The 13,970-nt window shown below is 46.6% G+C and overlaps 1 protein-coding gene across 10 annotated transcripts in view; it reads left to right on the forward strand.

Annotated features, from left to right (window-relative positions):
* The window catches only part of LOC119178176 (tRNA-queuosine alpha-mannosyltransferase), a 263,027-nt gene extending 249,739 nt beyond the window's left edge, over nt 1-13,288 (forward strand). For 2 of the 10 annotated variants that reach the window (XR_012893895.1, XM_075887120.1), the window contains 2 exons: nt 8,234-8,354; nt 13,096-13,249. Coding sequence is in view for 8 of the 10 variants with exons in the window: in XM_075887120.1 (XP_075743235.1) it covers nt 8,234-8,354; nt 13,096-13,176 (202 nt within the window). In the remaining 2 variants the exon portion in view is untranslated. Of the gene's footprint in view, nt 1-546; nt 606-2,776; nt 2,853-8,233; nt 8,355-13,095 lie in introns of those variants that run through there. The other 8 variants (XM_075887218.1, XM_075887315.1, XM_075887258.1 and 5 more) reach the window with 7 other exon arrangements.
* Nucleotides 13,289-13,970: the final 682 nt, after the last annotated feature.

Consider the following 13,970-nt stretch of genomic DNA (forward strand, 5'->3'; position numbering starts at 1 on the left):
AGCAGGTGTAGACTGAACGGACGGCGCACTGCATTCAGGCATCGTGGCTGGACAAAGCTGTCGTCCGCTACGGAGATCCAGAGTCGGAATGTTACCCAGCACTTCCACCAAAAATATGTAACGGGGAGTATTTAATAAGTTAACGCCAGTTGGGCTAACACTGCACACAGTGGGCAAGGATGCAGAACAACAGGGCAGTCCAGATACGGCCCCACAACAACATCGTTGTCTTCATCCCTTCTGCGTCATTTCTGCTTCTGTGCCTGAGGTACCTTCCTATACCCATGACAATATATAATAATATTCCGTGCTATATATATTCATCTTCTGTGCTTGAGGAGCCCGAATATTGATAATAAATGCACACATGCTAGTAATGCTGTACTCATCGGGGAGAATTAGGTCGTCGTGATCGAATTCGTTAGAACTACCATAGTGTTCGTCACTTTCGTTCCAGTGCGTACATTTCTGACTTGCTCCTTTCTCTGTCACTCATCGTCTGCATCCTTTGGGAAGTTCCTTGAACTTCGCTTTCTTCTTTTCCAGGCTTGCGCATGGTGAAAAATAAAGGAACCATGCAGTCACTTCTCACCGAGAGCAACCTGGTAACATATATTCTTTCAAGCTTGATCCTGTTAGCGCCGTTTTCAGGCGCGGCCGCTAGGTGGCGAGCACTTAGTAGGAGTCAAGGGGAAGCGCTTTGCTGTTTGAAGCGAGGTCAGGTTGCTTTAGAACGCGTAGTGATAAAAGGAGATTCAATAAAGAAGATGAACAATGTACATGCTGTGAGGGAGCTAAGGAAACTATCGAACACGTTCCGATTAAATGTGGCGATATTCACCCAGGTATTCTACATGATGCTCTGGGTTTTAGGGATAACCATGGAAAGCTGAACACGTCTGCGACAGAAGAAAGTAAGAGACAGTTAGAGAATTTGTGGTAGAAAAGTAAAGAGAAAGGAGAGAAATAGTGTAAAAATTAGGTCATTCTGCCTGAAGAGGCAGAGAGATGGACCATGAATTTATATTTTTCCTTGTTAAAATATGATTGCTTTATTCAAAGTAGATGAAGTATTAAGCCAACACGAAAAAGAAAGCTTTCGTTTTTTTTCTTATGTGACTGTCAACACACCTGTCACCGCCCTGTTACAAAGGGGACGCTCTTAGCGTCTGCCCGCCCGCCCGTCTGTCTGTCCATCCCAATTTTCCTGCATCTTGAATCTTTTTCGTTGTTTTTTTTTTTTCATTTCAAATGTCTGCCCCTAGGCCTAATAATTTTTCAAAAATACACATACAAGTTTTCTTCGTGTATGAAGTCTAAACGAATGGTGGTGTGGTCCACGAAGCCAGTGGTCAAAGTCGAGTGGTCGGCCAGGCCTGATACCTGTTGCTCAGAGATGATGGCGACGACCTAATTGTAGACCAGTGCAGGTCCACAGTAAGTGTGAGGCAGTAACATCTTGGATTGGGGTGTCACAAAATTGGCATGATGTGCTATACGGGCCTCGGTACTTTTGCGCCCAAAGGGTGGTCATGGATGGGGTAAGCGCAACCCCAACATGAAGCCTCTGCAACGTAACCTCCTCTCAGCTGGTTAAACCACCAGGGAGGTATGATCTACATGAAGGTATAAGAGCTCGTGTGGCACATCGGAGGCTTTCTTTTTCCTTGAGCGTCTTCAGGAAAATGCGGTAGCGGGTATGGTGTGACTTAAGGGTGGGATGCCAAATCAGCTTTTGCAAGGTCCGGCAAAGCGGTCCGTGGAACCCACTGAACACGTATTTGCACGGATGCCGAGGCAGCAAGAACATGAATAATATCCGAAAGTGACGTAGAGCGATAAATTCATCGTATATCGTGAATAGCTTGCGTCGAGTTCGTAGGAATTATGAGCTTGGAGCATCTGCCTGGTTGTAGAAGAGGTAGCAGCGCTGCCAGTCCATTACGTATGGTGGTCAGCTCAGCAAGGTGAGCTGGTGGTGCAGGATCCGCAAAATATGAGCATGTTTGGCCAGTTTCTGGTATTAATAGACATACAAGCGCAGTATGAATGGTGGTGCCGCTCACACTGGCATCCATATAAGCGACGACAGTAGCAGCATCTAGGCTATCTGTACAAAGCAGGCGGGATACTTGGGTGTTCGCCTAGCATGGAACCGGGCTGTAAAGGAGACCAAGGGGTTTGTTTTCAGTCAGTTGCATTTTGTTCCACGGGGCAATAATGGTAGTCTCTGAAGGTGTGGTGAATTTCTTTGCCCATGTACCGCGCCAATGCAGCAGCCGAACACAACGTTGATGGCTTGAGGTTGCACGCACAGCAACGCTGATGCACTAATTCATCAATTGTGTTTAGTTGGGACACATGTTGAAGTACTGTCAGTTGAGTGATGCGTGGCAGTCCAGTTATGGCGCACATGGCTTCATTGTTGATCGCCTCTAAACGTGCCCACTCTGCGAGCGTGAGGTAATAAAACAAAGCACGGTAAACGAGCCTTGGCTCGCTTACTGTGCTTGGCAGGTTAAGAAAAACCTGCCAGGCCTGCGAGAACCGCGCAGCACAGTCACAGCGAAAGCTGGAAGAGCGGCATTTTAGAGCCTTTTGTAAACACTTTTTCGGCAAATGCTACAAGCACACTTGCTGAATACTCACGACGCTATAAATAATCATATATGCTGTGTAGTAGGTCAGCATTCACTATGCTATCCTTTGTCATTCTTTTGAGAAGCGTGGCGTCCGCTACATACTTGCAAGAAATTTTGTGTAACTGTTTATGCAGTGGCTGACGACGATGAAAAGTTATTCCTGAAGTGGGCCTGTGCCACAGTTGATACAGTTCTTCACCAATACCCCAGGTTTGCACCACAAATTGAAGGAACTTGACATGTTAACGGGTGATAAATACAAGCTTTTGTAATGGTTGAAGCATTGGACGAATCACTCGTTATGCTATACTCATAGTGAGGTGCCTGGTTGTTCCTTTGCAGTTCTAAAATGCCGTATTACTCATACTAACAAAATTCCTTTCCCAACATCAAGCCTACCTAAGGCAAGTTTTCAACAGAGTTTCAAGAACCGGCATGGTTGTGCAATATAGTACTGGGCTGGCACACAGGGTACTCGGATTTGAATGCCGCTGTGTCCTTGGTGTTTTTGTGGTTACGGACACCGGTGGCGGCAGCGGACAGCTATGGCGCACGCGACCTTTGTTGTAATCCCATAACAGCTTTTGCTGTAAAACTTTAAGCACACTTCCCTGCAGAAGAATCACCTTCATTACCGCGAGTGCTTTCAACTTTTTTACCCGTTGACAACGAGATTGTACAGGCGCGCTCAATATGACTTTCATTTTCTAAGCACATGGCATCACGAGTTCAAAGGTTGCGCATACCTTCAACTTGTTTTTATTTCAACAACTAAATATGATTTTCTTGTTTGGGATCATACCCAAATGATAGATTTGCATTTACAAATTGAAATAAGGACTAGTGGAAGCCATGGGCAATGTTTGAACTCGTTAGGCCATGAGCTGAGGTGTTGCAAGTCATATAAGTACCGCCGTATGTTTTCAAAATGTCCTCTGCATGAAAATGCACATCGAAAACAGCCTTTTGTCAAGATTTCACGCTACACAGAGAGACGGATAACGTGGAGCCCTGCTAAAGTGTCTCAAGAAATTGTTAGACTCATATGCACTTGTGCATCCAACTCCTTCGCAGTGGCCAGCTTCTCTGTAGTGGTAGCAGAGTGGGTGGTTGTCAGGAGTGCACCAAACGTCTGTCTTCTTCGGTGCTAAATGCTAGGAGACAGGTGAGTGGTATGTCGTCGGTGGTGGTAGCGGCGGTGTCCGGCGATGAAAATGTGATGGCGCGGCCTCTATTTTGAAGTGGACGTGAGGCTCGAGCCTAGCGTGGGGCAGCAGCAGCGTAGCTCAAGGCTGGCGGTGGCGGCTGCACTGACTGAGAGATGCCCAGCGATTGCTGAATTTCTGCTCTGACGATGTCTGCGATTGACAAAACTTGAGGCTGGCACGACGGGAGCATTCGATGAAGTTCTTCACGCACCACGGCTTTTATGATTTCACGCAGATCGTCGGAGCAGAGTGGCTGGATCTCTGCACACCCTGGCGTCAAGCGGCAGTTGAATTGTTGTGTGCGCATTTCAAGGGTCTTTTCGATAGTCGTCGCTTCTGAGACAGATTCCTGGATGCTGTTTGGAGGGTTCCCCATCAGTCCCGCAAAAAGCTCCTGCTAACTCCTTGCGTGAGGAGCCAGACTTTCTTGTCTTCAGGCATCTCGGGGTCGGCGTGATTAAACCGTTTGATCATCTCTCCTATGAAGAGCGCCACATTTTTGTTTGGCAGCTGCATGCGGGTTTCTAGGAGGGCTTCAGCCTTCTCCTTGCGGACCACACTTGCAGAAGTGACAAGGAACCTGGCCCGAAAAACGCTCCACGGGGTGAGGTTTCTCTCTTGCATCTCGAACCTGGTCCTAGCAGCATCTTTTAAAGCAATGTAGACATGCCGAAGCTTGTCGTCCTCGGTCCATTCGTTGAAGATGGCGACTCAATCGAACCTTTCAAACCAGCTTCGCGGGTCTTTGAAAGACGAGCAGCGAAATTTGGCGGCTCCTTGGGTTGGTGAAGCTGGAGAGGTGCAGGTGGCACAGGTGATGTCGTTGTTGCCGCAGTCGACTTCAATGTCTTGGTCTTCGAATTCTTGTCAGGTAGAAGCCCGTACTCTGGTGGCAAACCTTCTTGCCTGCAGCTAACACGCTGCTCGTGACTGGCATCGGGGTCTTCTCCACGACGTGGGCTCGGTTTATGGCTTGACAGGGCGTCTGGTACATGAAAGAAGCAGCGCCTCCACCAGATGTTCTGGGTCGTGTCTTGAACGAAGGGTGCAGGCTATAGATCAAAGATGAAACTGCTTATTTAGGCCGAACTTGTGGCCAACAAACAAAAATTAAGATTACAGCGATACACACTGGAACCAATAGTGGTGAACGAAGCGTCGGCCGTCAATCAACTGACAAGTGGTGAAGTGTGTCGGCATTTATACACGTGCCGTCTAATATTCTAGCGTTATCGCTAGCGGCCACGCAGCGTCCAGCGTAATCTCTAATGTTTGCGCAGTTACAGCAGGTTTTCTATACCTTATGCTCCTATAGCAAAACCGAAACCACATTTCCAATTGTGGTTTCGGTTTTGAAAAATTGCTTTCAAAAGCAAGTGTTGTTTCGTCTATATTAATGCTATTCAAAATACTTTATGCATTTTATTGTGACTGTTATATAAGATGATGTCATTAAATACAATTTTGTGTTTAAAAGTCTTCGTTAGTCTCTAACAACAGCCACGAGGAGGACGCACGATGCTCGTCGGAATTTTTGTTGTTTGCCTTAGTCTGGCTAGCCAGGCCAGGCTTCGTTCTGCATTTGTTCTGTCTCACATGTCTATGTTACCAGGGCTGTAACCTTAGCTCACCTGGACCACATTACGACCAGCATAGGGAAGTGCAGAACACAGAAGACGAGAAAGCGCAAGTTTGCTGGAAATCGCTACACGACGACGAGGCTGCCTACTGACACAGACGCTGTTATTTCGACAGCCGCGAAAAAGCTTGGGGACATAAACAAGACGTACCAGGCTCCACTGGAGAATTCTGCGCTCCAAGGGAACAGGACAATAAACATTGGTATTCTTTCTTCAGTGTTTTCATCGCTGGCATGTTCCGAATGGATGAACACAACACTCAAGCTCGAGGAACGCTCTCACCAAGGGATATGCTCGGCTTGTGCGGTCGTGTGTACCGACTGTGGGTTCAAGCGCCCATTTCATACGTCGAGAAATGTGGGTCGTGCCAATGAGAACAATTTACGTCTGGTTTACGTGATGCGCCAGTTAGGAAAAGGGCACGCTGGTGCGAAAACTTTTTCCAAAGTGATGAACATGCCTGCTCCTCTACGTCACTCCGCCTACGACAAATTGTCATCTCGGCTTTCTGCAGTGGCAGGAGAAGTGGCGTCGAAGTCGATGACCGATGCTGCTGTGAAAGTTCGTCGTGTTGTAGGGAATGCCGGAGTTTCAGGTGATGGCACTTGGCAGAAGCGTGGCCATTCATCTTTGAACGGTTGTGTGTCTGATTTCTGTTGACACGGGAAAGGTCATTGATGTTGAGGCCCTTTCTAGTTCGTGTAAGTCTTGTAAAATCTAAAGCAAGTTGAGGCAAGATAGTGCTCCGTACCAGGAATGGAAGGCAAACTACACTTCCTGTCAAGCAAACCATGAAGGAAGTGCTGGAAATATGGAGACGGTTGGTCTATACCGAATATTTAAAAGGTTTAAAGGCAAAAGAGATTTGAAGTACCTGCAGTACTACGACGATGGGGATTCCAAGAGCTATGCCGCTGTCAAAGACATGTATGGAAAGGACAGTGTGCAGCAACTGGAATGTATTGGGCATGTCCATAAACGTGTTGGCTACCGCCTCAGAAAACTGAAAAATATAGTGCGTGGACTCTGTGGTAAGGGAAAGCTCACTGATGCCCTCATTGACCGCCCGCAAAACTACTGTGGCATCGCCATAAGGGATAATGTAGGGAACCTTTCTGCAATGAAAACGGCTACCCTTGCCAGTCTTTTTCATTGCAGCTCTTCCGACAAGCAGCCGAGACATAGCCTGTGTCCGAAAAGCTGGTGCGGATAACAAAGGGTCGAAGCACTCGGACAAGGGAAATATGTACACAAAGGAGGACTTCCAAATGATGTGCTCAACAAAGTTAAAACTGTCTACAGTGATCTGTGCTCTGATGGACTTCTAATGAAGTGCCTTCATGGAAAGACTCAAAATGCTAATGAGTGTTTCAATGGTCTAATATGGCAGCGGGCACCCAAAGAGGTCTATGTAAGCTTGCCTACAGTAATGTTTGCCTTGCATGATGCTGTTGCACACTTTAATAATGGCAGTGTAAGCACCAGAGATATCCTGAGGCAAGCTGGCATAGAACCAGGGTACCACACGACGAAAGCTTTCATCGCCAGGGATCACCTGCGCATGCGGAATGCTAACCGCAAGTCAGCGGATGGAACAAAACGGGCCAGGAAGAAAAAACGAGCAGCCACCCAAACAAAAGGAGACAATAATGCTTCCGCAGAAGGGCCCAGCTATGAATCTGGTGCATTTTAGGCCTGCATGCGAAGATTGTGAACCTCTTTACAAGCTCGGAAATCTTTGTTTACGTTTTTCTGAAAATAACAATTTGCTCCAAATGTTGCGACGCAAACTTTCATAACGTATTACCAGAGTCCTTCAATGCTTTTCTGGTCACGAAACTCCGCCCGAAGGTTGATATAGGGACAAAATCTGTCGCTAGAGGCGCCACCCGTCGTATGGGGGCCACAAGCTGCCGCCACTGCTGGGCTTGTATGCGCACTGCGGCCGACGTTTCGACGCGATTATGTGCGTGCTGTTCTTCCTGTTACCTTTTTTTAAACGTCTCTGAACGCGTCAATGCCACCAGATAAAGTTGAAACGGGATCCAGTGTCGACGACGAATGAGAGCTGTTTACTTTGGAACGCACGCGTAGTTTACTTGGAAGTGCGGGCCCACCTTATAAGCAGCAGCGCATTAAAAGTGTTCTCACACCGCGCGATAATGCTTTGTGCCAATAATTGTCTCATAGCCCAATTATATGCATACTTACGATGCCTCGAAGCGGTACTTGCGAGCTATAGCTTGCAAGTGTTGAAAGACGATGCTTATACTCCATGCTCTTGATGCGAGCAGCTACTGCTTGATCTGCTCGACAACATGTTTGTATTTGCGCCCGGCCAAAGGGCGATTATGTTTATGCGGTAGGTGAGCTTTATATTCTGGTAGGGCCGCTAATAGGGGGAGGAAGGTGAACGAAATGAAACACGACTGGGTAGTACAGGAGCAATCACATTGGTTTATATCCGGCTCGCCTCTCGCGCGCTACTACCCAAGTATTCAAATGAACTGAATGGTTGAGCCAGAAGTTTTATTCCAGACCTTTCAATTGAGTTTATACCCAAATGCGCAGTTGTTTTGGACACACGTTTGTGAGTGCCGATCGCTTTTTTGACGCGGGGACTTTCTATGTCGAGGGCTTTCGCGACCGCTCTAAACGTGCCCAACATTTGATTGATCACTTCTTTCCACGCAGTTTACACGGGACACCCGCCGCTTGACGTTTCCTTGTGTTTACTGTTTAGGGCACTATTATTTACCGGCCGACAACCCATGATTTCTCCGGGAACGGAAGTACAGCAGCCTAATCTGGAAGTTCCTTTTGATGCCAGTGCTAGCCGCTTGGCCGCCTCTGCCACTACCGAGGTACCGCATCACACATTTGTTTTTATTTTTTGCGTGGGAGGGGGGGGGGAAGGGCGGTTATGATTTAAGGCATGCAATAAATCTTAAATTTGGTGCTAATGATACGCCGCCTAGTAGTCAGGTGTGTACTTATGAATGGGAGATTCACATATGGTGCATGTAATGGGGAGAAAGTTGGAAAACATTTATTTACACAAAATACACTGAGAACAACACTTTGGAGAAGAAAAGCACTAGAAACTATTGCAGCTGTTCTGAGCAATGTTACACAATCTGTGACTCTACTGTATAATGTGTATTTCGTTTCATTAACAGCTGCACTCTGTCTTAGCTCACTGCCTAAAATAAACTGTATTTGAATATACACTATTTACACTATATGCATATAAATATGCATAGTACGAAAATATTACAGTGTAATGTATACAAGATATACAACACTATATACAAATGGGAAGGCGTGCTCACATACACAGCCATTATGCTTAACACTGTCGCTTCCGCCCACCACTTGCAGGGCATAAGCTGCGCACAGTTGCCCGCGAGGCTTTGTTTTTTTTCTCGAGTGAAGAAATGTAATCTACATCTAAAAAAAAAGTGTACAACCTCAGCTGTTGTCCCTAAAAAGTGCATCAGACAATGTACACTTGCTGACGCTGTGCGGCTGTCGAGCAAAATGCCCTCAACAATCCTCGCGTACACGTCACCGCATGCGTGAACGCGGTTTCGGCTTTGTCAGGTACGCCGGGAGCCCGTCAAAAATTCTTGGAACGGCGTTCGTGCGAAGCCTCGGTCTCTCTCGCTGAAGCGACACGACCACCCCGTTCACGATGTGCTCGTCGGTTCTCACAACGTCGCTAGCATCAAAATGCTTTTCGCACACCCGAACGTTCTTACTTTCGAAGCTGAAACCGCCAGCTTCCAACCGCGGTATAGCTCGCTTCCATTTCTTTCGGAGTTCGGCGCTACTTGGGAAACAGACGAGCGACGCCTTTTCTTTGTTGCTTCGGTATCCGGAGCTGCAACCCGTCACACAGCACGTCTTAGGCATTGTTCATTCGGATTTTCATGCCGTCCACCTTGAGCACGGTGCACTGGCACATGAAGTTCGCGTTTCGCTGATGCAGAAACCGCGAGCTGCCACCACACAACGCCCTCGGGATGCTGCCGCGGCCAGTGCGTTCCGCCGGGCGCAGCGGGGCGATGGCCCCCCTAGGACGGCTTGCGCCGCGTAGCGGCCGCTTTTGGCACCATATCAAGCTCTCCCATAGAGTGACGGAGAAGTTTCGTGACCAGAACGGTATTAAGGGACTGTGGTATTACTCAGCGAATACTTTGAACTGAAATTTTGCACAATGATTTACTACATATATATCTGTGCAGTGAACTAGAATAAAAGAAATCCATCGAATATTTTTCAGTTCACAGCTGAATTCTCCAACAGGTTCAGTCTAAATTGGCTCTTTTTTCCCATTTTTGTTTTTTTAGAATTACTTCCTTGATATTCACTACATAATAATTATTCTAGTTCGCTGCATAGCTCCAGCCATTAGTTACACAAATGTCAAAGCTTTACTGAATGAAGCCACCCATTAGTCACTTATCACAGCTCGCGTGGCTAGCACTTTTAATGCAATTTTTGACAATGATTACCTCCCAATAAATAAATATTCAATATTTGGCACTGTAAATAGCTGGGTAAATTAAATAAGACATGCTGGTTTTGAGGAAAACGTTATTTCAACGCTGCCTGCCCTTAAAAAAATTTTTGTTTTTGAGTGGCCTACCACCTTAAATAACTTCGAAAGCTCCACTAGCTTTATTTTGTTGGTTCCATTTGAGGCTTTCATGGTCTGTAATTTCTTAATAAGATTTTTCGCCACCTGAGATAATTGCCAGTGTCCTGACTAGTGACTGTACCTCCGACTTTCATTGCACACTCTTTGATCGCACTAGTAAAATTATCGTTCGTTGTGTCAACGCTAACGTCGGTTACCTCGTTCAGTGCCTCGAATCCATTCTGAAGTGACACTCTGAATTCTTGTACCTTAACTGTCACCGCTAGTTTATTTAATTGGCTTCTTGCGTATCAGTTTTTGGCCTTGCATTTTTAAAATCTAGGTGAATATGGTCACTTACCATTCTTTGGTCATTGCATCGAATCTTGCCAAGTACTTCTACATTCTGTACAGTGCCTTGATGTGTACACAGAAAAGTGCATTTCATTTTTAGTTTCGTCATTAGGACTTTGCCACGTACACTTATCACTAGCCTATTTTCTGAACAAGGTATTCAAGATCCGTAAATTATTACGCTCTGCGAATTATACTAATGCCTCTACTCTGGCATTTCTGGAGCCGATGCCATATCCTCGACTGCATGGTCACCGGCTTGTATCTTGCTGACCTTGGCATTAAAGTCGCCCATCAGAATATTATATACTGTGACTTCACTTTATTAATGAACGATTCAACATCTTTATAGAAGCGTTCAACAAAATGATCATCACAGCTCGATGTAGGCACGTGTGCCTGTGCCACCTTCAGTTTGCACCTTTTGTTAAACTTAATAACGATACTTGCCACCCTCTCACTGATGCTATAATATTTCTCTATGTTGTCAGCAATTTTCTTGTGTATAAGAAACCCACCCCTAGTTTTTTCTGTCACTTAATCCACGGTATCATAAGACGTGTTCAATCTTCAGCATTGTATAAGCTTCACGTGTTCTCCTAATTTCGCCGAGTCGTATTATATCCTATTGAACACCCCATCATTCCTCAAGTAGGACAGCTAGACTAGCCTCACTACATAGCGTTCTAGCGTTGATGGTGGCCAAGTTCAGATTACAATGGTGGCCTGTCTGGACCCAGAGATTCTTAGCACCCTTCGCTACGTCGCAGGTCTGACCACCGCTTTGAACAGTTGCTTCGCAACCGCTGGGGACTGATGGCCAAAGGTTCATTGCTGTATTCATGGGAGGTAGTGGCCAAGTACTGCACCAGGGCGGCCAATTCTGCTCTGGTGAGGAAGTGCATTAGTGGCAGGTGGTCGCCAGTAAGGCCGCACCCAGACCTATTCTTTTTTTTAAGAAAAAAACAATTCCTTTCTCACACGTTCTAAGTAAATATGCGATTGGTAATGGTGGTGGAATTGATAGAGAGGACGAATGATAATGCATCAAGAATGTATAATAGAAGAGACAGGGACGATCTGTAGCTGGTGGTACCCTGCCTGTACGAAGCCCTACTGACGAGTTTTCGATCGCCTGATGTGCATGTCTATGGCTGCGTCGTCGAAGACGTGTCTTGGGAGGCATTGCACGAGATCTTGTTCGATGGGCGCATTCAGGACTTTACCCTAGATCCCGTAATGCCTGTTGGTGTGCCTGAAGCGTCGAATGCTCATGAATGGCAGACGGGGCTCGATGAGCCGCTTTTCGACTAAATTTAGCTTGGGCATACATGCTCGTGTTTTGCCGGGTAGTGGTAGCCGTTAGTCATGCCCATCACGGGCACCTTGCCTGACGTCAATGCCTCCTTGCAAGTTGAGTGATTGCTGTCGTTGTAACTCACTAGTCCAAACTCTTCTTGCAGCGTGCTAGCGACTGCGTTCCGGTGTTGTCGCTCTGGATGGTGCTGACCATGGCCGGGTTGTTATCTTATCAAAACCGGTTGCACACCCTGTGACTGAGGCCAAAGTTTCGGTCGAGGAAGTCTCGCTTGAACCGTGCTTTCGTGCCATCGGTCCCAGGTTGCAGCAGTTGCTTCAAGCGTTTTGTTGGCTTTGCCGCTGACTCGGGTTGCCTCGTTGCTTCGTGATCAGCCGCTCGGCGTTTGCATTTCGATTCAACTTCGCCTTGCCGCGTCAATATCCTAGAGGAGAGAGAGGAGGAAGGGACGTGCATTCGAAGTGGGGTTGTGGATGCCACGAAAGAGATGTACAAAGCCTCGGCTTAAGCTGCTTCACATCTAACAGTGTTAGCTGCTGGCCTTAATTCGGGTAGCTTTCAATTTTTCATTATTGCATATATTGCTTTGGGCTTGTGGTTAAACGTTTTTTCTCAAACCCATTTGGTGAGCATAAGAATAAACGCGGAAGGTACAAATGGAAGGGAAAAAAGTTCACAGTTCATCAGCTAGGACGAAGCGATGGCGGAGCAAGCAGCTGCAAATTGATTGAGGCAAGCAGGAAGACTAGCAAATGCGACTGCTGAGGGGAGCGAAGCGACCATCGAGCAGTCTGTATCTTCAAAGCAAACTTTGTAATAGCAATGTTTGCTTGCTGGTGCACAATTAAAATGTGCTGTTGAAGGTGTGGTCAACAAAGAATGTCTCCAGCTCTGTCTTTTCATTTGTGATGAGAGCACAACAAAGCCACCTGTTGAACACCCTTCTCAAGCGACGACACCCTGTACATCAGATCTTGGGACTGCATGTACGTCTCTTCGTATTCATGCGTCAATACGAAGAGAGGCTGGACGATCCCTTTAGCACAATCCCGGATAAGCCACACTGAAGCATCTTGGTCCAGGCGCCCTCTTTTTTTATATTGAGATGCCTAGGTTTCACCAACGAAATCCATTACCTTTATTGGCACCGTAATGTATAGAGATTATTATGCGACCCAAGATGGAGGACACGCACATTGTTGTCGAATCACAGAGCATTGTGAACTTTCACTCATTGTGCAATTACCTAGTTTGACTTTGTTCCTTTCAGTTCGAATTATATATTGTGCAGCTGGATCGCAGCCGCTTCACTTGGGAGTCATTGCGGCCATTCTACCGGGAACTGCTGTTGCCGCCTGGTGAAACCAGCTGATGCTGTCTTCTTGATTTGGGTCCAAGGAAATAAAGCTGTAGAAGGTCTAATAAAGCAAGGTACTTGTAAAGAACTTGTCAAGTTCTTCATTCAATAGTGGCGACCACATAAGTCTGGTTGTGGGTGATTGCGAATTAGGTAAAGTTTGGTTTGACAGTGATGCTACCGCTGCACCAGTTGTGCCAAAATGCAAATGCTATTACATCCTGATGCAATTTTTTGGAAGTTTGGTGAATCGTTGCCCTCCCCATACCTTACCGCGGCTGCTCTGGCTGTAGAAGCTTAAGTCAAGAACCCGTTTTTGCAATGCCACTGCTTTTGTGGTCAGATCGACTTTGCGGAAATGTTTTTTAGCGGTTTTTTGTGTCGTGATAATTACTTGGAATATGAGACTCTAGCGGTATGTGTATAAACGCTTTTTTAAAGGGTGTGTGGTTCATTCCTTCAGGAACTGTCAGGCACCACACATGCTAATGAATTTGGTGCACACCTGCTGTATCAACTTCTTCCCATACCCTCTTCCCTGCTGTGTGCTACGGACGGTTTCGGCAGCACCTGGTAGTCTCTGGCAACCATGTGCGTTCACCGGTAGTGTGCCTTTGGAAACTTCCTGTTTAGCTTGTGTTTGCGTGGTTGTAGTCTGTGTTGCTAGCCACGGCTGCTTGTGATTCGATGTTTTATGCGGATAGAACTATTCAGATGAAGTGCTCGCAACTCGGGCACAGCTGTGTGGTGCCAGGATGTAGTCTGCAAGCCTGAGCTAATTTTATATGCTAGTCAAAACATTTTGTTTT

This window comes from Rhipicephalus microplus, chromosome 1 (genome assembly GCF_043290135.1).
Source record: "Rhipicephalus microplus isolate Deutch F79 chromosome 1, USDA_Rmic, whole genome shotgun sequence".
NCBI classification, from domain to species: Eukaryota; Metazoa; Arthropoda; class Arachnida; order Ixodida; family Ixodidae; genus Rhipicephalus; species Rhipicephalus microplus.